The 24,469-nt window shown below is 37.3% G+C and overlaps 1 protein-coding gene across 1 annotated transcript in view; it reads left to right on the forward strand.

Annotated features, from left to right (window-relative positions):
• Positions 1 to 20,312, forward strand: part of LOC129874697 (protein CHROMATIN REMODELING 19) — a 34,497-nt gene extending 14,185 nt beyond the window's left edge. Inside the window, exons 7-12 of the mRNA XM_055950021.1 lie at positions 122 to 295; positions 376 to 534; positions 902 to 976; positions 1,064 to 1,200; positions 19,327 to 19,545; positions 19,643 to 20,312. Of these exons, the coding sequence (XP_055805996.1) occupies positions 122 to 295; positions 376 to 534; positions 902 to 976; positions 1,064 to 1,200; positions 19,327 to 19,545; positions 19,643 to 19,799 (921 nt within the window). The 3' untranslated portion in view covers positions 19,800 to 20,312. The remainder of the gene's footprint in view (positions 1 to 121; positions 296 to 375; positions 535 to 901; positions 977 to 1,063; positions 1,201 to 19,326; positions 19,546 to 19,642) is intronic.
• The last annotated feature ends 4,157 nt before the right edge of the window (positions 20,313 to 24,469 follow it).

Consider the following 24,469-nt stretch of genomic DNA (forward strand, 5'->3'; position numbering starts at 1 on the left):
TAGCTGTTTCTATCTTTGGTCTATTGATGTTTAGACCTCACTATTCATGGGATTGCCTGTAATCACTACAGCTTTTACATGGTACATTTAGTGTATGAGAGAAAAGAACTTTCTGCTGCAGGTTCGTTACGTAGGCATGGAGAAACAACAAGAAGATGCATATAAAGAAGCGATTGAAAGCTACCGTGCTGCATCTCTAGCTCGTGTTTCAAAGCAACCTGTCATTAGTTTGAATAATGCTGCTGGTGTCTTTTCTAGACGACAAATTTCCAATTATTTTCTTGAATTCCGCAAGGTGCTGAAGCTTCTTGATCCACCCGAATTATTAATGTCAAAACTCCAGATTTTTGACCAATGATGCTATGGTTTCTTCAGATTGCAAACCATCCTTTGCTTGTGAGGCTTATTTATACCGATGATGATGTTGTTCGAATTGCTAGAGTTATGCATCCCAAAGGTGTCTTTGGTTTTGAATGTACAGTGGACAGAGTAATTGAAGAGCTGAAGAGCTATAATGACTTCTCTATCCACAAAGTATACTTTCTTTTATTTCACTCGTTTTTCTTCTTACAAACTTATCTGCTTGCATGCAGTAGTTTAATTATGCACTTCTTCCACATGACATACTCCCCTGTTCCACTTTGTTTGTCATAGTTTGACTCAACATGAAGTTTAAGAAAGAAATGAGGACTTTTAAAGCTTGTGTTCTTAAATATGTGATACACTTAAACCTTGACCTTTACACCTGGGCACAACCAAATTTCCTGGGTTCGGGTCCAATTACATACGTCGAACGGTTCAAACATTAGCCCGAAAGTATGGGGCTTTACAACTATTGAGCTCTTTATTCCTTAGTTATTCTGGACAATCACTTGGATTTATGTTTTCCTGTTACTTGCAGCTTTTACTTTATTATGGCGATAATAATAAGGGAGTGCTGTCAGATGAACGTGTTATGATTTCAGCTAAATGCCAGGTTAATTTCACAGGCCTTCTGATTTCTTGTAGTCATTTTTAAGTTCTACTATATTTGCTCAAAATAGTTCAAGTGCTCCATGTGCAGGAATTAGCCAAACTTCTCCCTTCATTGAAGCTTTCTGGTCATCGAGTGCTTATTTTTAGCCAGTGGACATCAATGCTTGATATCCTGGAGTGGACCCTAGATGTTATTGGTGTTACATACAGGCGCCTGGATGGAAGGTATTAACATGTTGCTTTCTCTTACAGTGTTATCAAAGGCGAAAAGCGCAAAAAAGCTCTAAGGTTTGTTGGGGCTTTAAGCGCAAATTGCAAATATAGCGTGGGCTTTAATGAAAAAAGACTCAAATGGACAAAAAAATACAACTATATATGTTTAGTCCAAGACTAATAATTATAAATGTGAATGACAAATATATGACCAAAGAAATTGAAAAAAAAAACTATGATAAAGTGAAATATCAATTGTTTATTGTCACTTCTTAGAAGAGGCTCATTGGCAAGGAAAAGTTTGCCTTAGAACTTTGATGACGACACTAAAGTGCACGTAAAGTGAGGCGAAGCGCTCAACATGTTTTGAGCCTCGCTTCAGGACTTAAGCGTGCCTTTGACTACACTGTTCTCTTAACGGATCCTTCTTTGGTGCCAAGCCTTTTTAGTGATTCTTCTAAGTTCTAGCTCATGCTGTTTCACAGCTATCTAATCTTCAATGGCATGTCAGTTGTTTATCGTGAGGAACAAAGAACTTATAATGGACTCAGTGGTGTGCACGATATTTTTTCTAGCAGTGTCCATATTTAAAGAAGAAAACAAATAAGCTAATTAATATAATACCATCTCCCTTTAGTTTGTTGGAACGGGCTTTGACTCACGGTTTAATTGAATTTTTATTTCCGAGGATTCAATCCGTTACAATCTCCGCACTTTCAAACGAAAAAGGCTCCAAAATTTGCCCCAAAAAGTTGATGCAGTAGAGGATCGAACAAAAATCCTCAAGAAGGACAATCAGGCACTTGACCAATAGAACTGGAAGCTTTTATGGCAGGCAGGGTCATCATTCATTATATATACTTATGTTTTGTGTATTATTTATCTACCCATTTATTAAAATTTCGGACGAAGCGGTGTTACGTGACACCGCTTGGTATAACGTGGATAACCCCCACGTAAGACCGGTAAATGAGTTGCTTATATAATCAATATCCATCATTTCAATTTATTGAAGGAGACTGGAAGGAGATTGTATGCTTGAGTGCCAGTGTTGAAACTCCTACTGAGCAATATCATTGCCTCCCAGGAACTTTCTAATCAAGTCCTTACTGATAAAGAGAGATATTAAAGGGTGATTAAACGCTTGAGTTATTAATCACGCACTTGACCAAATATTGCTTATGCAGTTAGTGTGGTAAGTTGTTTTATGCATAATCCAAGGGAAGTGCATACGAATTATGCCGTAAGGATATTAAGGTATCTGAAGTCCACTAGGGAAAGGAACTATGTTTAGGAATCATAGTACAAGTGTAACTGGTTATTATGACTTGGATTGAGTTGCTCTAGGAGAGAGATGACACTCATCAACTGGGTACTTGATAACGCTCAAGCTACACTTCTTACGATTCAAAGTGTATGCGATCGCTAGCAATATAAACCCAACGTGTGAGTTCGGGGTCGAATCCCACAAGGAACTGCTACGAGTAGACTTCAATTACGAAGTAAGAACGTGCTCTAGACTTTTGTAGCATAAAAACAAGTAAATTGCAACATAAATTAAATCTGTAAATTTCATTATCAAAATTCTGAGAGTTATCAAGAATCGATAGTAGAACGATTTCAACAATTTGATTTGTAACAAGTTAACAAAGGCTTCTAGGGGAGGTGCAAAGTTAAAATTGAGGTTCCAATAAGGACAAATGTACAACTCAACATCATTAATTCTCAATGGATAGGCAAAGGTTAATCAATCGCACGAAAAAACATCTGTTGATCGCTATTTGTTTCTACATGCCAGCACTTTCGAGCCTAAAAATGCAATCTCTCAAAACTAACCCGATCCTAAACAAAACCTCCTCTCTCTCTCGAGATTACAATTGATATACATAAATCAACGGCTATTTGATAATTTGGTCACTTCACATCACTATTTCTAGCTAATAAAGAAGATCTAACATAGAAATATGTTTGCAACCATATTTCATAATTGATTCCACACCAAATTAACAAAACCCATTTCAAATTAACAGTTGATAAGCTGCAACAAAAACCCAAATGTAGAACAACAATCTAACTCATTATCGCCCTCCTAGAAGTAGGGGATTTAGCCACACATTACAGAAATTAAAGGAATTATACCAAAATAATTATTATTCATTTGATTCAGCAAAGTTTGAAATCCAAAATCCAAAATGCAAAGCCCAAAGCTAAGATCTCTAAAACAAATTCAAAACCCCAAGATAGCTTCAAGGTTCTTGTCTTTGAGTCTTAGTAGTCATATAACACCTCTCATTTGATTTTGGAAATTCTATTTATACGAGTGCAAAATGTTAGGCAAAATTGTCACTTAGAACCACTTCGGCAACGTTAGTCGGGCTCGTTGAAGTGGTTGGCGTATCGCCGACTTGATCATTGCCTAGCCTATTGGAGCGTTTCTCCTTCAGTCCACGATCTCTGGTTTGTTGGGCTCGATCTCTCTCACCGATAAGTTCGGCGAGTCATCGTTTTTGCCTCTCACATGGGTTTTCAGTCGCTTTCTTTCCCTGAGGGTCTGTTGTTTCAGGCAATCTTAGACTTGCTCGCCTTCACCATCCGCAAGTCGCCGAGTTGATTCGCCTCTCGCCTTTCTGTGATTCTCTCGAACCCTTTCTTCCAATGACATTAGGCGATTGCGTTGCAACTCGCCCAAATCTATTCGGTGGATCGCCGAATTTTCGTTTCTCTCGCCAAAGTGTTCAAGCTTTAGGCCTTGATTTCTGATGAGATGAGCGAGCTAGTGAGGCCTTTGGCGACTCGCAAAGAGCTCTTTGCGAGCTTCAGCTTCCATTTCGGCCATTTTTGTTCATTCTTTACTTCTTTTCTTCGATGTTTAACTCATGATTGATCCTCAACACCTTTAACCTACAAATAATCACTTTGAAGTCAGTTTTGGACACAACAAAGGCAAAGAGGACACTAATTTCTTGCGTTTTGAGCTATAAATGAGTCCAAATTCCCGACTCATCAACACCCCAACTTAAATTTTTGCTCGTCCTCAAGTAAATCAAGAAGCCAATCAGTTCAAAACCAAGGACTACAAATAGTGCTAAATTAGACTCAACATAAGAAGTGCACATGAGGTTCAAATTAGCCTGCAATGTTTAATCGTGCACTCAAGGCTTCAAATGATGACTAATCAATTCCCAATGCAAGTTCATGCTTTTCAATTGTTCACTCCCAACTGCAAAATTATGTCCAATGCTCAAATTGGAATGCCCTCACGTCAAAGAAATGATTCCATTCCACACTCTCAATATGTCAATATGACAATCACATGTTATAGCATAGGATTTACGCACTACTCTCGCACTCAAAACGACAAAAACATGCATAATTCCACCCATAGACTTGCCTTTATTTTCCAATCAATCAAGTAATCATATCATGTAAGATCAAAAAGGACTTTTCAGGCTTGTAATGGGGCTGAGTAATCCCTCCATTACCCAACAACATACTAACTCCAATTCCCTTCGAAACTAAGCATTGCACCATGAATTTGACAAAGTTTTCCCTTAAGAAAGATGTCACCCATCTATCATTGGGCAAACTCAGGAACTCATGGAGTCGGGGTTACTAAGACTTCACCCCCGAACAGACTATTAAACCAATGCCCTAGCATTTAACCTTGCAAGATCCCCATATGCAATTCAGGCTAAAGGTACCAACATGATTCTCAACCAATAAGCAATTTCAAATTTTGAACAATCATGGCAACAACAACCTCATATCCACATGCCCAATCAACATACAGTTAGGAACATCTAAGCCATTCAAAGTATTAACACAATAATAAAACCAATAAACAATATGAACTAAGGAAACACACCTGGAAAATTGCTAAAATGAGGAATAAGATAAAGGCGGTTGAGAACACAAGTTTAATCCACACAGATGCACAAAAGATTGACAATCAAACGAAAGAAATTCTACTAAAATAAGGGAAATAGGGAGGTGAATAGTGTAGGAAGATTAAGGAGCGAAATTTGAAGAGTTGGAAGTTCAAATAAAAGAGGGCCCTTTTAATTCCATGTGGCCATTCAGGTCGGCGAGAAGCAAGTCAGTAACTAACGTCGCCAAACTTATCGGCGAGTCACCAATCAAACCTGTGCTCACTAAGTGTGTCGAGCCACTTAGGTTCCTAGTTGAGTGAGTTGGCGAGGACGATAGAGCCCTCAAAACGAGTAGGTGGGTCGCCGAATGGTGTATCAGTTCGCCTATAGTTCCAGAACACCTGGGACTTTTAAGGTCATCTGGAAAGAAGAAAGGCGAGCTAAAGCGGGCTTGCTTTATTTGGTCGACCAGTCGCCAAATCGAACTATGGCTCGCCTAAATGTTCAAAATCTCTAGGGATAAGTTTTCCATTTTGACGCCTAAAAAGAGATCCCCAACAGGCTGGCCTACTAGGTTCGGCGGCTCGCCAATTAGGCTCCATTACTCGCCAACTGAGACACTTCGATGGAGTCCAACTTCAACCTACACAATGAACACATAATTATTGAAAACACTAAAACTTGGGTTGCCTCCCAAGAAGCACCTTAGTTAACATCGGGGCACGACGTGGACATGCATTCAAGCATCGTCCAAATACACCACTTCAATCATTTCGAGACTAGGGCCGTCACCAAGATACAACTTAAGACACTGCCCATTAACTTTGAACGTCGACCGTCTTTGTCTTCCACATTAATAGAACCATTTTCAAACACACGAACGACTTTAAAGGGCTCGAACCATTTTGACTTCAACTTCCTAGGAAATAATCGGAGACGAGAGTTGAAAAGCAATACAAAATCACCAACTCTAAAATCCCGTTTCAAGATGTGAGAATCATGCCATTTCTTCATCCTTGCCTTGTAGATAGCTGAACTTTCATAAGCTCGGAGCCTGAACTCCTCTAGAGCGTGAAGTTGGTCCACTTGATCTTTGGATGCTGACTCCCAGTTCAAGTTCATACTTTTCAAGGCCATAGAGCTTTATGTTCTAGTTCAATCGGCAAGTGACATGCTTTTCTAAACACCAATTGGTATGATGACATGCCAATCAGTGTCTTGTAAGCAGTTCAATAGGCCTCCATAAGGCATCCTCTAACTTCCGGGACCTATCCGATCTATTGCTATTCACCGTCTTGGCCAAGATCGCTTTAATCTCTCGATTAGATGATTCAACTTGCCCATTTGTTTGCGGATGGTAGGCTGTGGCAACCTTGTGAATGACACCATACTTGCTCAATAGGGAAGCGAACATGCGATTGCAAAAATGAGATCCCCCATCACTAATGATAGCACGGGGAGTACCAAAAGTTGTGAAGATGTATCTCTTGAGAAATTGAACCACGCTTCAACCCTCATTGTTAGGTAAGGCCAACGTCTCTACCTACTTTGACACATAATCAACAGCCACGAGAATATACTTGTTCCCATACGAACTCACAAAAGGGCCCATAAAGTTGATACCCCACACATCGAACAATTCGACTTCCAAAATTGGGTTAAGAGGCAACTCATGCTGTCTAGACACGTTGCCTTGCCTTTGACACTGATCACAATTTTTCACAAACACATTGGCGTCATGATACAAGAAAGGCTAATAGTATCCACTTTGCAAGACCTTAGCGACAGTCCTGATCCCACTATGGTGACCACCAACTAGTGACGAATGACAGGCATTAAGGATCGCTTCACTTTCCACCTCCGGAATACATCTCCGGATCATGTGATCTGCACATTCTCTGAACAAATAAGGTTCATCCCAATAGTATTTCTTTGCATCGAACAGGAACCGTTTTTGTTGGTGAGAACTCAAATTATTTGGGATGATCCCACACGTAACGAAATTGGCAAAATCTGCATACCATGGGAGTGAAGTATGGGAAATCCTCGTTACCGATTCATCCGGAAAGGCTTCCTCGATCTCTTGGTCTTCGGACACAATCACTTCCGATTCGAGTCTTGACAAATGGTCGGCTACCTGATTTTCACACTCTTTACGATCTTTCACCTCGAAGTCGAATTCTTGCAACAACACCAACGGATCAACCGAGGTTTAGCATCTTTCTTTGCTATTAAATAATGGATTGCAGCATGATCGGTATGAACCACTACCTTCGTACCCAAGAGATAAGCACGAAACTTTTCGAATGTATAAACGACCGCTAACAACTCTTGCTCAGTAACAGTGTAGTTCTTTTGGGCTATATTCAACGTCTTGCTAGCATAGTAGACGGTGTGAAATAAATTTGCCTTTCACTTGCCAAGAACAACCCCAATGCTACACCACTTGCATCACACATAAGTTCGAAAGGAATACTCCAATCCGGAACCACAATAATAGGAGCTGAAATAAGCTTCTCTTTCAAGCACAAGAAGACCTTGATGCAAGCGTCATCAAACTCGAACACACTATCTTTCTCAAGCAATTTGCACAATGGATAAGCCACTTTAGAGAAATCCTTAATGAACCTTCGATAGAACCTAAAATGTCCCAAAAAGCTCCGAACACCCTTTACCGATATAGGAGGAGGCAGACGTGCAATCACTTCCACTTTCGCTTGGTCTACTAGAATACCATGTCCTGAAATTTTGTGGCCCAATGCGATACCTACTTTTATCATAAAGTGGCACTTCTCCTAATTCAACACGAGGTTAGTTTCAACACATCTTTTCAACACTTGACTAAGATGTTCAAGGCATGCATCAAATGTGTCCCCCACCACCGAGAAATCATCCATAAAAACTTCCATGGTATCTTCTACCATGTTAGCAAAAATGGACAACATACACCTTTGAAAAGTGCGGAGGTATTGCATAATCCGAAAGGCATTCGCCTAAAAGCAAAAGTACCATACGGGCACGTGAAAGTTGTCTTCTCTTGATACTCAGGGGCAATAGAAATCTGATTATACCGGAGTATCCATCTAAAAAGCAATACCAACCTCTACCTACAAGACGATACAACATTTGGTCCATGAACGACATAGGGAAATGGTCTTTCTCCGTGCAAGCATTCAACTCATTCTTTTCATTCGGCATGACAGTCATACCACCATTCTTAGGAACACATTGCACCGGGCTCACCCATTTACTATCGGCAATGGAATACACAACACCCGCATCAAGCCACTTGATTATTTCTTTCTTCACCACTTCTTGCATTGGAGGGTTTAGTCTCCTTTGGTGCTCGATGCTAGGCTTGCTATCGGTGGCCAGCTGAATCTTATGCGTACACACACCAGGAGGAATGCCTACAATGTCGGCAATTGTCCACCTAATAACTTTGATAAATTTCCGTAACACACTCACTAAGGCATGCACTTGTTCCTCGACTAAATTTGCTATTATAACGGGCAAAGTGGAATTTGCCCCAAGAACACATACTTAAGATGAGATGGAAGTACCTTAAGCTCAAGCTTGGGTGGTTCATCTATCGAATGCTTGGCGGATGGTGAGTCCTTATTTTTCAGATCAATCTCTAACTGCATAGGGTTTTTGGGGTAAGAACCAAAACCCGTAAGTGTTGCTACCACTTCATCATAGTCGGGTCATAGTTCAGCAACACCGCCGCTAACGACTCCCCAACATTAGAAACTTCTTGCACAATTGCCACAACTTCATCCACAACATCGATCACTGAGATGACATAAAGATCACTAGGTTGTTTCATCGACTTACAAACATTAAAAGTGACTTCTTCACCATTTACCTGAAATTTAAATTCACCAGTCTCTACATCAACCAAAGCTCGTGCTGTAGCCAAGAATGGCCTACCAAGAATAATGGGCACCCCCACATCAATTTCACAATCAAGAATCATAAAATCCTCGAGGAAGATGAATTTGTCAACCTTTACCAAGATATCATAGAGTATACCAATGGGACGCTTAATTGTTCGGTGAGCCATGAGTAACCGCATTGTCGTTGGTTTAGGTTCACCTAACCCAAGCTGCTTGAAAATGGCATAGGGCATCAAATTTATGCTTGCACCCAAATCACAAAGTGCCTTGGCGAATTGGTACATCCCTATAGTGCATGGAATTGTGAACGCTCCGGGATCTCCTTTTTCACCATGATATTGCTTTGACATAATTACACTACAGCTGTGAGACACTTCGATAGTTTCAAAGTCCATATTATGCTTTTTCGTCACAAGCTCCTTCATGAACTTTGCATACCTGGGCATCTCCAATAAAGGGTAAATTTATTGAGAGAGTCTTGAACACCGAGAGGAACTTTTGAAACTTGATATCCTCGTCTTTCCTTTTCAAATGTTGAGGGAAAGGAGGTTTCGCTTTTGGAAGCGGATTTGTAGGAACCATCAGTGGGACAACACCCACATTGGACTTAGGAGATGCACCGGAATCAATCTCCGTCAGTGCATCCTTCACTTGATTGGTTGGAATGATCATTATTGAGCTCTTTAGTTAGCTCATCACTTTCGAACACTTTGGTCTTCCCTTTGGCTGAACTTGTAGCTTCGTTAGTTGGCACATCCTCACCAACCACTTTGCCGCTTCTTGTCAAAATAGCCATGCATTGCGCGTTGTCATTCTTAGGATTGGCAATGGTATCACTTGGGAGACCTCCCTTTGGTCTTGGGTTAAGATGAGCTGAGATTTGACCCATTTGAGCTTTCATTTGCTTAATTGACACTGAATGCGAGGTGACCGTCTGATTTAAAGAAGAGAAATCAGATTTCATCTCTTTCAACACCTTATTCGACCCTTCGACTTTGTTCAAAATTCTAGCAAGCACGTCTTCCGTACAAAAACTCTCGGTCTGCACTCGCCTCCTTAGGCTTTTGATGAGGAGAAACATATCTCTCACGATCACCATGACCATCTCTCCAAGTATTTCCTCTATCGCGCCAGTCCCTGTCTCTCCAACCACTGTCGCGCTCTTTGTTCCAACCTTAGGTTCCCGGCTGATTTGCTAAATATTGCACCTCTTCATTATACATGGCATCGAATTTGACATTTTTCGGGTTTGCTCCAACATTTGCATCCACCGCATTCACCGCTTTGTAACCTCCCCCCATTATATGTTTTGATAGCAAATCTAGTTGGGTCATCATTTTAGCCATGTTTTCGTCCCTTGCATGATCCTTCTCAAGTTGCTCTTTAGTCATCCCAACATGGAGAGGAGATACATTATCTTCTCAGATATTCCAAGCACGATTAATCTTTGTCATTTCGTCAAGCAGAGCTGCAGCAATGGTAAAAGGTTGGCGCATAAGACCGCCCCTAAAAAGCTGATCTGCTACCCCCTTGTTTACCGTATCAAGACTATGGTAAAAGTACTGTAATAGCACATTGTCAGGCAGCCCGTGTGTTGGACATTGCAGCAACAACTTTTGAAATCTGAGCCATGTTTCATGTAGTGGTTCTCCATCAATCCTTTTGAAGTTCTGAATACTGTCCCTAAGCTTCAACATCTTGGATGGTGGGAAGAACCGCTCATAGAATGCTGCAGTGAGCTCATCCCATGAGGTAATCGAATCCCATGGTTATTCCGCTAGCCATTTGGTTGCCTCTCCCACAAGAGAAAGAGGGAACAACCATAATCGGATAGACTCCTATGATATGATTTTGAATGAAAAGGGGCTGCATACATCCATAAAATTCCTGATATGATCATGAGGATCCTCGTGAGCGAGGCCTCCAAAGAACCCTTTCATTTCAACAGATGCAACATAGTACCAGTGACATGAAAGATAGCGTTACCCACAGTAGAGGGGGTAATCTTATAGCTCCAACGCTACCCATTTGATCAACATTCACATCGTGCAAATTTCCAATGTCTTCATTCATGTCTGCAACATTACTTCCATTAACACTCATTTCTTCACCTATCAAAGAGAAAAACAAACAAACGATAGTCAAATAGTCCTACTACAAATAACTAGATCACAAACCACTTCGCTAAAAGAAATCTAATCACCGTTCCCTGGCAACAACGCCATTTTTGATAACGTTGAAGCTACACTTCTTACGATTCAGAGTGTAGGCGATCGCTAGCAATATAAACCTAACGTGTAAGGTCGGGGTCGAATCCCACAAGGAACTGTTAAGAGTAGACTACAATTACGAAGTAAGAACGTGCTCTAGACTTTTTTAGCATAAAAACAAGTAAATTGCAACATAAATTAAATTTGTAAATTTCATTATCAAAATTCTAAGAGTTATCAAGAATCGATATTAGAACGATTTCAACAATTTGATTTGTAACAAGTTAACAAAGGCTTCTAGGGGAGGTGCAAAGTAAAATTAAGGTTCTAATAAGGATAAATGTACAACTCAACATCATTAATTCTCAATGGATAGGCAAAGGTTAATCAATCGCACGAAAAAGCATCTGTCGATTGCTATTTGTTTCTACATGCCAGCACTTTCGAGCCTAAACATGCAATCTCGCAAAACTAACCGATCCTAAACAAAACCTCCTCTCTCTCTCGAGATTACAATTGATAAACATAAATGAACGGCTATTTGATAATTTGGTCACTTCACATCACTATTTCTAGCTAATAAAGAAGATCTAACATAGAAATATGTTTGCAACCATATTTCATAATTGATTCCACACCAAATTAACAAAACTCATTTTAAATTAACAGTTGATAAGCTGCAACAAAAACCCAAATGTAGAACAACAATCTAACTCATTAGCGCCCTCGTAGAAGTTGGGGATTTAGCCACACATTACAGAAATTAAAGGAATTATACCAAAGTAATTATTATTCATTTGATTCAGCAAAGTTTGAAATCCAAAATCCAAAATGCAAAGCCCAAAGCTAAGATCTCTAAAACAAATTCAAAACCCCAAGATAGCTTCAAGGTTCTTGTCTTTGAGTCTTAGTAGTCAAAAAACACCTCTCATTTGATTTTGGAAATTCTATTTATACGAGTGCAAAACGTTAGGCAAAATTGTCACTTAGAACCACTTCGGCAACGTTAGTCGGGCTCGCTGAAGTGGTCGGCGTATCGCCGACTTGATCGTTGCCTAGCCTATTGGAGCTTTTCTCCTTCATTCTACGATCTCTGGTTAGGTGAGCTCGATCTCTCTCGCTGACAAGTTCGGCGAGTCGCCATTTTCGCCTATCACATGGATCTTCAGTCGCTTTCTTTCCTTGAGGCTCTGTTGTTTTAGGTGAGGTTAGACTTGCTCGTCTTCACCATCCGCGAGTCGCCGAGTTGATTCACCTCTCGAACCCTTTCTTCCAATGACATTAGGCGATTGCGATGCAACTCTCCCAAATCGATTCGGCAGATCGCCGATTTTTCATTTCTCTCGCCAAAGTGTTCAAGCTTTAGGCCTTGATTTCTGATGAGATGAGCGAGCTAGTGAGGCCTTGGCGACTCGCAAAGAGCTCTTTGCGAGCTTCAACTTCCATTTCACCCAATTTTGTCCTTTTTTTTAACTTCTTTTCTTCGATGTTTAACTCATTATTGATCCTCAACACCTTTCACCTGCAAATAATCACTTTGAAGTCAGTTTTGGACACAACAAAGGCAACGAGGATACTAATTTCTTGCGTTTTGAGCTAAAAATGAGTCCAAATTCCTGACTCATCAGTACTTTACCTTTGTCTAAGGTGATAGTTACTTGAAAGTGTTAAAAACAGATGGCTGATTTCTTATCTAGTGCATAAGCTGAATATAGATTATTGGTTAGAGCAATTCAGGAGCTATTATGGTTGAAACGGCTTCCGCGGTAACTTGGTTTCCCTCATGAAGGTGCTATGAAATTATATTGTTAGAATAAGTGCTATTAAGATTGCAGAAATCCGGTACAATATGATTAGATTAAACATATGGAGATTGATCATAATTTCAATTAGTTGAAGTTCAACAAAAACAACACACCCAGTGAAATCCCACTAAGTGGGGTCTGAGGAGGGTTGAGTGTACGCAGACCTTACCATCACCTTGTGGAGGTAGAGAGACTGCTTTCGAAAGACCCTCGGCTCAAGTGCATCAAACCCAAGTACAAGAAGAAGAAAATAATTAAGAAACATAACAGTTAATAAGAAAAGCAGTGTAAAGTCTACTAGAAAGAACAATAACATCCAGTGTTCTGAAAGGCGATTGCCTTCTCTCCTTTGGCCAGAGGCGAAGCAAGGTGACGCTGCGTCGCCTATGTAGGCTGTGGTGTGGCGATTTTGAAAAGGCGAGAGAAAGGTGACAATGGCAATCTAGCATGAAAGGTGACACCTATTCAATTTGTTTTTTAAAATTTTGGTGACAGTTTAGGGATATAAACAAAATTTAGGGTTTCATTTCTATTTTTAACTTTCACCTTCGAGCTGCTGTGACCATATATATTTATTAGGCGACTTCTCAGTCATCTTCGCCTCCAACCAGCCATCTCCGACCACTGGCAGATATTTCTTCTTCTCTCTCTTCTAAATTTTATTTCTTTCTTCTTCTACTTCTTCAGTTAAAGCTCTGTTTTTTCTTCTTCACTGTTAAAGCTCTCTTTTTTTCACTGTAACACTGTTAAGCTCTGTTTTTTTTGTTTCTGCCTTTTTGTTTTATATACTTATTAAACTTTGTTAGTTTCTCTGTTTTATATACTTATTAATACTATAGCTTTATCCATTTTCAGAAATTTCAATGACAGGGGATGCTAGCAAAAAGAAAGATATTGAGTCCATTCAAGTTCTAGACTATAATCTACTATCTACTTTTAGTTTTTGCTTGAAATATTTTATTGCTATTGTTATTTTGGTTATTTATATAGTGTGATAATTGAAACATAATAAACAACATATGACAAGAATTACAAGGGTACGACTAGTACCACACACCAATCTTCGCAAGGCAAGACAACACTCTACCCCTATTAAAACTTCTACCCTAATACGCGACCTCCACTCATTCCTATCTAGAATCATGTACTCGATAATATAAAACTGCACCATGTCCTGTCTAATCACATCTGTCCAATACTTTTTCGGCCTACCTCTACCCTTTTGCGTACCCCTTACCGCCAGCCTCTCACCTCCTCACTGGGGCGTCAACGAACCTTTTTTTTCACATGTCCAAACCATCTTAGTATTGCTTCCCTCATTTTGCCCGCCACAGAGGGCACTCAGTACACCTTCTCCCGGATAACACCATTCCTAATTTTGTCGCTCTTAGTGTGCCTACACATCCATCTCAACATCCTTATCTCCGCAATATGCATCTTCTGAACATGTGAGTTCTTGACTAGCCAACACTTCACCCCATACAACAAGGTCTAATCGCCACTCTCGAGAATTTACCTTTAATTTTTGTTTTGAGAAAGGTAACATAATTTAGGTGGTACTTTCTTATCACACAAGATTCCAGAGGCAAGCCTCCATTTCATCCATGCCGCCCCAATGTGATCTGTGACATCATTGTCAATGTCCTTGCTATCTTGGATTACGGACTCAAAATACTTAAAACTTTCTCTCTTGGGAGAAGTCTGTGTGGCAAGCCTTACTTCCACGTCCGCTTCATCCAACGCCACTGAATTTGCACTCCAAATATTTTGTTTTGGTCTTGCTCAACTTGAACCCTTTGGACTCCAAAGTGTGTCTCCAACCTAGCGTTACTTCTATCCCGATTTTCATCAATCAGTACTATGTTGTTCGCAAATAACATACACCATGCAACCTCCTCCTGAAGATACTGGTCAACTCATCCATCACCAAGGCAAATGAGAAAGGGCTAAGAACTAATCTCTATTGCAGCCCCATCTCAACTGGGAAGTGCTCCGAGTCTCCTCTCACTGTTCTAACCTAAGTCTTGGCTCTAATATACATGTCTTTTATCTCCCTAATGTAAACCAGGGCACCTCTAGCCTCCAAGCACCTCTAGAGGACATCCCTTTGAACTTTGTCATAGGCCTTTTCAAAGTCAATGAAACACTATATATAGGTTCCTCTTCCCTTTTGTATATTTCTCCACCAGTCTCCGCACAAATGGATGGCTTCAGTGGTTGACCATCTCGGCATGAATCCAAATGGATTCTCGGAAATAAACACCCTCTCCTCACCCTCATCTCCACTACTCTCCCATACCTTCATGGTGTAGCTTAGCAATTTGATACCTTTGTAATTGTTACAGTTTTGGATATCACTCTTGCTCTTATACAATGGAACCATTGTACTACATCTCCATTCGTCAGGCATTTTTGTTGTCTTAAAAATATCATTAAACAAGCCAGTCAACCAGTCCATACCTGCCTTGTATGTGTTCTTCTAGTCCATCGGAATCTCGTCGGGTCTGGTTGCTCTTCCTCTACTCAACCTACTAATAGCATGTTTAACCTCCTCAAACCTAAAACACCTACAATACTCGAAGTCCCGAAGTCTTTAGAGTGCGCCTAATCACCCAACATAATGTCTATGCCCTATTTTGTTTAAGAGTTTGTGGAAGTATGCTTGCCATCTTTGCTTAATGGCGGTCTCTTTCACCAACACCTTGCCTTCCACATCCTTGATGCACCTCACTTGATCCAAGTCGCGATCTTTCTCTCTCTTTTGCGAGCCTATACAATTTCTTATGCCCACCCCCTAGCTCGACATACAAGCATTCGAAAACTGCCGTCTTAGACGCCATAACTGCTGACTTAGCTTCTGTCTTCGTCGTCTTATATATTTCCTTAATTGTCCGCTTCTCTTCCTCGTCTACACACTCCACCAACTTTGTATATGCACCCTTCTTTGCTTCCACTTTGCCTTGGACATTCCATTCCACCACCAATCTCTTTGATGACCACCGAAGTTATTCCTCGATATCCCTAACACCTCCGTAGCTGCTTTTCTAATGCAACTAGCTATCGTATTCCACATGGTGTTCACATCCCCGCTATTACTCTATGCTCTCATACCAATCAACTTCTCCCCTATCTCTCGAGAAAGGGCAAGGGTCAAGCCACCCCATTTAATCCTTGATCGGTCATTTAAGGTCTTCCTCCCTATCCCTCTTAATCTCCAAGTCCATCACCAAAAGCTTGTGTTGGGTAGTAAGATTCTCACTCGGGATAACCTTGCAATCCTTACAGAGGCCTCGATCACCCTTCCTTAAGAGTAAGTAATCTAGCCGAGTCTTAGTTGTCGTGATACGAAAGGTAACCAAAAATGTCTTTTGACATTTTGACCTAAGAAGTTTCAAGAAGGATCTTTTGTTACTCTCTTGTCAAGTTGGGAATGTGTGATATATATGCTCCACCTTGAGAGAGGAGGGGAAGTTGGCATGAACCATTTATGGTAATGAGTCATCATTAAGGTATAAATACTCGTGTATATAGTGATAAATATAGTACTCCTTCTACCCAATTTATGTAGCATCGTTTAACTAGGCACAAAGTTTAAGAAAGAAAAGAAGACTTCTGAAATTTGTGGTCAAAAACAAACTTTGGACATTTGTGTGACTGTAAATCATTTCATTAAGGGTCTGTTTGGAAAACAACCTAGTAATTTGAATTGGTGTAATTATTAGGGTAGTAATTACCAGCCTAGTAATTACACAACTTAGTAATTACAATGATCTGTTTGTTTGCCACCATGTAATTACAGTGTAATTACAATTGTACTGTTTGGTTGCACAAGTGTAATTACAAGGTTATATTAAATTTTAAAAATAAAAGTTAATTATCTAAACTTAAAATTTATATTAGGAAAACCAGGACCTTTATAAATGATATTAAATTGAATTTTTAATATATATATATATATATATATATATATATATATATTGTCTTTTGAAAATATATTAATTAATAAACATACGTTCTTACTAATATTATAAAAAATAATTGATATATATTTCTAAAATTAGTATATTTTAATTAATTAATCATAGAAACTAAAAAATAAGATTTCCTTGAACATCATGAAATGCATGTTTGACAAAAATATTAATATTATAAATAATGTCATAAAATTGTTAAATCATTTGACAAAAAGATGATCTATCAAATCTAACGAAAAAATAAATGACTTGCAATGTGAAATATCACAATACTACTAAAATAAATAAAACTGAAATTATAACATAAGTTCTAAATTTAAAATTAAATTTTAAACACAATACTACTTTTATGTCAATTTTTAACATAACGTACATAAATATAATTTAAAAGAAAAAAAAACGTAAATCTACAACTTTATTCAACAATGACTTCTACTTTAATTTAAAAATTCGAATACTAGCAGAATTATGCTAATTAAAATAATAAACATAGAATAAAAAAAAATACGAAAAATTGCATGGAATCACATAAAGTAAAGGTTGAGAGTAAGAATAAAATAAAATTTAAATGATAAAAAATATATTTTAGGAAATATTAAAATAATCAAAATAATAAGAATTTTAAAAATATTAATAAAAAATAAATTAAAACGAAAAAAATAAAAATAGAAATAAACGGAAGAAATTAAAAAGTAATCAACTTGTAATTACACCAATTCACAGCCTCCCCCTGGGAATTGTAGAGTGCAATTACCCCCTGCCAATTACACCCAATTACCTGCTGACCAAGTAATTACATGGTCAACCAAACATGCCAGACAATGTAATTACATCCAATTACACTAAATCCAATTACTAGGGTGACTTTCCAAATAAGCCCTAAGGGTTGTGAGTTTTGAAGTTAAGTTGTTTCTAATTATAAAAAGGTGACATGCTTTTTTGGACTGGCTTAGTAGGACTATAGGAGTGTGCCACATAAATTGGGACAAAGTGACTAGTAGTTTCTTCCAAATTATAGTGTAGGAATATGTAGAAATATTTGTTACCTTAGAATAGGATTGTTCCTTTCTTTACAAGGTTATCCCCGAGTGAGAATCTTACTACCCAACACAAGCTTGTAAAGTCCTCCCTTGGTTAGGGGTGCCTTTTGGCCAAAGTCCTCCCTTGTCTACCAATTCAGAGATCTGTTTTCTCACAGCATGATTATCACGACCAGGATCAAATGCTATCTCTATTATTCGGTTAAAGTAGACTAAACTATAGTCCTCTTTCACTATTTAAGTCACAAATACATGGCTGAAGTTGAACACCCTAGAATTTAGTCTACTTTAACCTTTCAGTGGGCACCTTCTCAGCAAATGCAGCTCTAATTCTGTCGATTTTCATTCGTCCCATCAGGAATTTTTACCCAGAATTGTCATCCTGCAATCCTCAGCCATGACTCCATAGTAGTCCTTTGCTTTGAAGATAATTGCAGGCATGCCATTGTGAGTTACCGTTCTTGATTTCACAGAATTCCTTTCATGGCGATTTTGCAGTGGTAAATCATTGAAGAACCATCTAGAGTAGACACACATAGCTTGGATTCTTGGAAATTCCTTGGGTAGACTGATTTGCCCTAGCTGGGGAATCAACTTGATGTTCCAAATGCACGGGTTGGAGGTCCACCATCCCTTCATGGTGCACATCTTTTTGATATTGAAACTTCTTCATCTCGTAGGTCCTTAAGATTCCCCTGATCTCATCCATAGTCATGGTTTCCAAGTCCCTTGCTTCCGTTATTGCATTGACCTTGCTTTCTCAAGATATAGGCAAGACGGTTCCATGGAGACGTTGCATATGCCAAGCGCGAAAGTGTAGAGAGGAATAAAAAGGGTGTAAATCAGTGATACGATGCACTTGATTGTAATATTTATGGGTTCCATGTTCATTATAGCATGCTAATTTCCCCTTTTTCATTTGATGAAGTTTTATACTGAAGAAATCATGATTTAAATAGATTTTCTATCATTTTGCATGTCGTGGAACGATTTAAATATCTTTTGCATGTCGAAGAAATCATGATTTAAATATCTTTGGTTGAGGTACGATAGCACATGACTATATTATGTTCGAAAAATTATAATGAAGAATTACTGGTCCACGTTAGTCAGTTCTAGATCTGCACACCATACATTGATATCCTAGTTTAATACACTTCTAATAATTTGATCATGCTCTGGATGATGATGGAATTTTTTTTTTTTTTTTGGTTGCTAGTCAAGCAATCATTTTTATTTCTTGGTTACTTGTTTCATGAGAAGTGTTTCAGTAATAGAGTTGAGGGAGGAATTCTTAGTATCTTCCTATACATGGTGTCTTGATAAAGTTCATCATTTCAGTACTCAGGTGACAGAGAGACAGACAATTGTTGACACCTTCAATAAGGACACTTCCATATTTGCATGCTTACTCTCCACAAGGGCCGGAGGACAGGGTTTAAACTTGACAGGAGCTGATACTGTTATCATACATGACATGGATTTTAATCCACAGATAGATCGGCAAGCTGAAGATCGCTGTCACCGTATAGGCCAAAACAAACCAGTTACAGTATACAGGTGTGTGTTGACTCCATAATCTTGGTTTTATTTTCTTTCGCTTCCACGTTGAAATTCTTGTAGTTCACACATTTCCCTTTTGGCTAAATCCATGAAGGCTGGTGACTAGGAATACTGTTGATGAGAATGTATATGAGATCGCGAAGCGAAAACTTACATTGGATGCAGCTATACTCGAGTCTGGTGCCCAAATTGAGAATGAAGGTGATGCAAAATCTATGGGTGAGATATTATCGTCTCTTCTGCTTGGTTAGGCGCGCCGTGTTCTGGCATGAGATTCAAACCAATATCATTTTTGATCTATTGGCTTTCATTTTTTTTTTCTGTTTTTGCATTTTCTGGTTTGCCCTCCAGAATTTCTGAGGGCGAGAATTGGATGTTGGGAATTGATGTAGGATCCCTCCATACTCATTCTCCCCTGTTAATCATAAAATGCCATGTTCGCTAGGGCGTTCTTTGGAAACAGAAAATTGAAGGCCAATCCCATGCCCCTGTTGTATTCTACTAGAATTGATCGTCTCCAGTTTATAAAAATGTAAAATACTTTGTACATTAATGTCTTGTCATAGGTAAGTCCTTATTTTTATTTTTGTTGTAGTTTTGGTCATGCACTTTTCCTAGTACTGTTATCGCTCAAAGTAGTCTCCTATTTTGGTTGGAGTTCCGTAATGAACACTTTTTATCTATGGTGGACGAGTAAACTTAATAGTGTTTTGTAGTTAATTCTAAAGGGATTATTAGAAATAGTTTATATATATTTGTCGTTATATTTCCTCTCACTATGCTTTTATGCTGATTTACCTTTACTTTAGAAATATATTGACAAGCTTAGAAAAAAATAACTCATCTGCAAATTTATAATATCCAATTCACTTTACAAATCCACCCATTTAATCCATCCTGATCCATACCCTCGGGCCTCCACAATTTCCTCGATACATACAAAAATAATACACATATTGTTACGTACTGGTAATAGTTTCATAACCTATAAAAGGCACTGTCATCTTAAGTATAAACCTTACTGTTCTTTCCTTGGCCTCACAGTAGATAAACTTGCACGGATTTTTTGGAGTTTCGATACGGAAGAAAATCATTTTCTTTCTGCCCATCAACTTCAAGTTATATATATATATATATATATATATATGTGTTGGTGAATGCCGAATCATGTGGTAAACTATTTTTTAAAATGGTCAATCTTATTAAAACAAAAATTTGAGTAAATGATTATAAATGGAATAATAAAGTATAAGTTTCTATAAATAGTGGATATAAATTTTCTTTTGATTAATTACTATGTGCATACTGTAAGTTGTGAAATCAATATTCGAAACTATCTATATCTATTTATAATATAAAGCTAGATATAGATAAGGTTATGTGACATTTCTCTATTTCCTCCAATTACATTTATCTTTTTTCTCCTTTTTTGACCTTTTTTTTTCTTTTTAAAATTTATTGTGATATGTAAAAATAAAAAAATAACTCTTACAATCTCTTAATTACACATCTTAAATATACCTCCTTCTCCTTCCCCTATAATTCATTACTTAGTTATTGTTATATTGTTAGAGTTCCTATTTTTAATATCATATAAAAATAAATAAATAAATATAGAAGATATGCTACTTTTAGTGGTTTTAGTTGGGGTATTATAGTAATTTAACATTTAAATTAGGGGGTGTTCAAATTCTATTGAACTTAGAAAAATCATAGTTTAAAAATGTGAGAAAACTCCTCCATTTATAACCAACAAATAACATTATGAACATGTGTTTATTATGCCTTATCAGAAAAGTCACAACCCTTCGAAAATGTCACAACTCATCGAAAAAGTCACAATCCTTAAATATAAAAAAATGTCTACTTTTAATATAATATATAATAATATAATATAATATATAGAAAAGATATACTAAATTGAGTGTTTTAAGAAGAAGAAGAATAAAATTAAAACTTAGAAAATTTATGATTTAAAAATGTGAGGAAACTCCTCTATATATAACCAACAAAGGGTAGTATGAACAAGTCATAACCTTTCAAAAAAGTCAAAACCCTTTAATGTGAAAAGATATTTTCTTTTAATATATTATAATATAATTTAAATAAATATAATATTATAAAATATAGAAGATATACTAAATTGAGTGTTTTAAGAAGAAGAAGAATAAAAAATTTAAAAAGATCATAATTTCAAAATGAGAAGGAATCCCTTTATTTATAGCCAACAAAGGGTAATATGAACATGTGTTTATTGTGAGTTATCATAAAAGTCATAATCTTTCAGAAATGTCACAACCCTCCGAAAATGCCATGACTCATAAAAAAAGTCACAATTCTTTGAAAAAGTCACAATCCTTTGAAAAAGTCATAACACTTCAGCGTGTAAACGTATTTGCTTTTAATATAATATAACTAACTAAATAAATAAGATATAAAATATAGAAGATATACTAAATTGGATATTTTAAAAAGAAGAAATATAGACAACTTAGAAAATTCGTAGTTTAAAAATGTGAGGAAACCCCTCTATTTATAGCCAAGAAAGGATAGTATGAACATGTATTTATTGTGCCTTATCAGAAAAACCACAACCCTTCAAACAAGTCACAACCCTTCGAAAATGTTACAACTCTTTGAAAAAGCCACAACTAATTGAAAAAGTCACAATCCTTCAATGTAAAAATGTGTCTGCTGTTAATATAATATAATATAAATAAATAAATATAATTTAAAATATATAAGATATACTAAATTGAGTGTTTTTTAGTTTTTTTTTGGGGGGGGGGGGGGGTAGGGGTAGGGGGAGGGGGTTATTATAGTAATTTATCATTCAAGTTAGGGAGTTCATATTCTTAAACCAAAAATATAAGTAAATGATTAAAAATGAAATCTTAAAGTATAAGTTCCTATGAATAATAATAAAGTATAAGCTGCAAATCACACTTTAATTTTTTAAAAAGAAGAAGAAGAATAGAAACATGAAAAATTCGAAGTTTAAAAATGTCTGTGCAAACTTCAGTTCTGATATTCGAACAAAGTGATACCATCTTATGGTAAGCGGTGGAGCGAGCCATAGGATCCATCAATATGTTGTCATTGTTGTTGGAGACAAATTCATCTGTTTATGTAACCAACATATGGTAGTATGAACATTTGCTTATTCAGAGAAGTCACATTCCTTCAAAAAAGTCACAATTCATCGGAAAAGTCACATCGAAAAAGTCACAATCATTCAATGTGAAAATGTGTAAGCTTTTAATATAATAATACAAATAAATAAATATGTACAATATAAAATATAGAAAATATACTAAATTGAGTGTTTGAAAAAGAAGAATATAAAACTTAGAAAATTTATAGTTTAAAAATGTAAGGAAACCTCTATTTATAGCAAACAAATGTAGTCTGAACAAATGCTTATTGCATCTTATAAAAAAAGTAACAATCCTTCAGAAAAGTCCAACCCTTCAAAAATATTTCAACTAATTGGTAAAGTCACAACTCTTTGAAATGCCACAACTCTTCAGAAAAGTCACAACTTCAATATAAAAAGGTATTTACTTCTAATATTATATATAATATAATAAATAAATAAATAAATAAATAAATAAATAAAATTTAAAATATAGAAATTATACTAGATTGAGGTGTTTTAAATTGGAGGTAAAATCACAACAACAACAACAACAACCCAGTGAAATCCCACATCGTGGGGTCTGGGGAGGGTAGAGTGTACGCAGACCTGACTCCTACCAATGTATGACGGCTGTTTCCGAACTCTTTGATAATTCTTACTTGAAATAATCAGCTAATTAAGGAAGATTACCATATATAAATGGAGGAAGTTTTTTTCCTAAATCTAACAAGTGGATCATTAGTTTCAACGGAAAAGTATCCAGAAATAGATGAAGCAAAGACTTAGAGAGTTGGGGATTAATGATAGGAGGATCTTTTCAAAAGATATTTGGTTTTTGTCTCGTCAATGTGTTCATCTATTAGATAAGGGTAAACTAGTCTAAAATTATACTGTGAGATATATTTGAATCGAAATTATAATGAAAAGGGTATATTTGAATTGAAAATATAATGAAGGGATTTGAACTATTTCTAATAATACAACTATACAAGTATATTTCACCATTTACCCTATTCTAAAATTACTAGAGTCGGGTAAATTTGAGTGGTTTGTCACATTTTATTTAATGTAGTTTAAATAGGGGTGTAGATGGCCGGGTTGGTTCGAATTTTTCAAATATCAAATTAAATTATTTGTATTGTATTTTTCAATCTATAAACCAAATCAAACTAATAAAACTTAGATTTTTCAACCTTGGGTTCTTTCGGATAAAGTATTCATACAAACACATAATTTACTTGTGTTTCAAATATTTCTTTAGTCCTACCAAAATACAAATATCTGATGTGTCGTGTATTTACGACAATTTTGATGCTCAAAACAGTGGATTAGCATGAGTTCTAAGCATGTGTTTTGTAAATATGATGTGCGTTTGTGTTTGATCTGTAAAAAAATTATGTCGCGCAAGAGAGTGGGATGGACTGTTGAAAATTGCTGAAATGCATTGAAAGTTGAGGGTTCATGAGTCCTTCCACGGAACGTGAAGGCTTATACGACCACTAGAGCTGGTCGTTAAACATGTTGCTGTAGAAAAGTTACAAAAAATTACATAAAGTGGATCACCACGAGACCCTTCACGGGCAGTGGAAGTTGCCATGGATCGTGGAACTTGACCGTGAAAGTGAGGCTGTAAAGTGTTTGCAAGAAGTTTCAAGTATATCCCCACGAGCCTCAACACGGATTGTGTAGAGTGTGACAGGCTGTTATACTTGCCCGTAAAGCGGATGCTGAGAAGACACAAGAAAGGGCTACGACAAACTGCACGAGACCCTGAGCAAACCA

Source organism: Solanum dulcamara, chromosome 11, assembly GCF_947179165.1.
Source record: "Solanum dulcamara chromosome 11, daSolDulc1.2, whole genome shotgun sequence".
In the NCBI taxonomy this organism is placed as follows: Eukaryota; Viridiplantae; Streptophyta; class Magnoliopsida; order Solanales; family Solanaceae; genus Solanum; species Solanum dulcamara.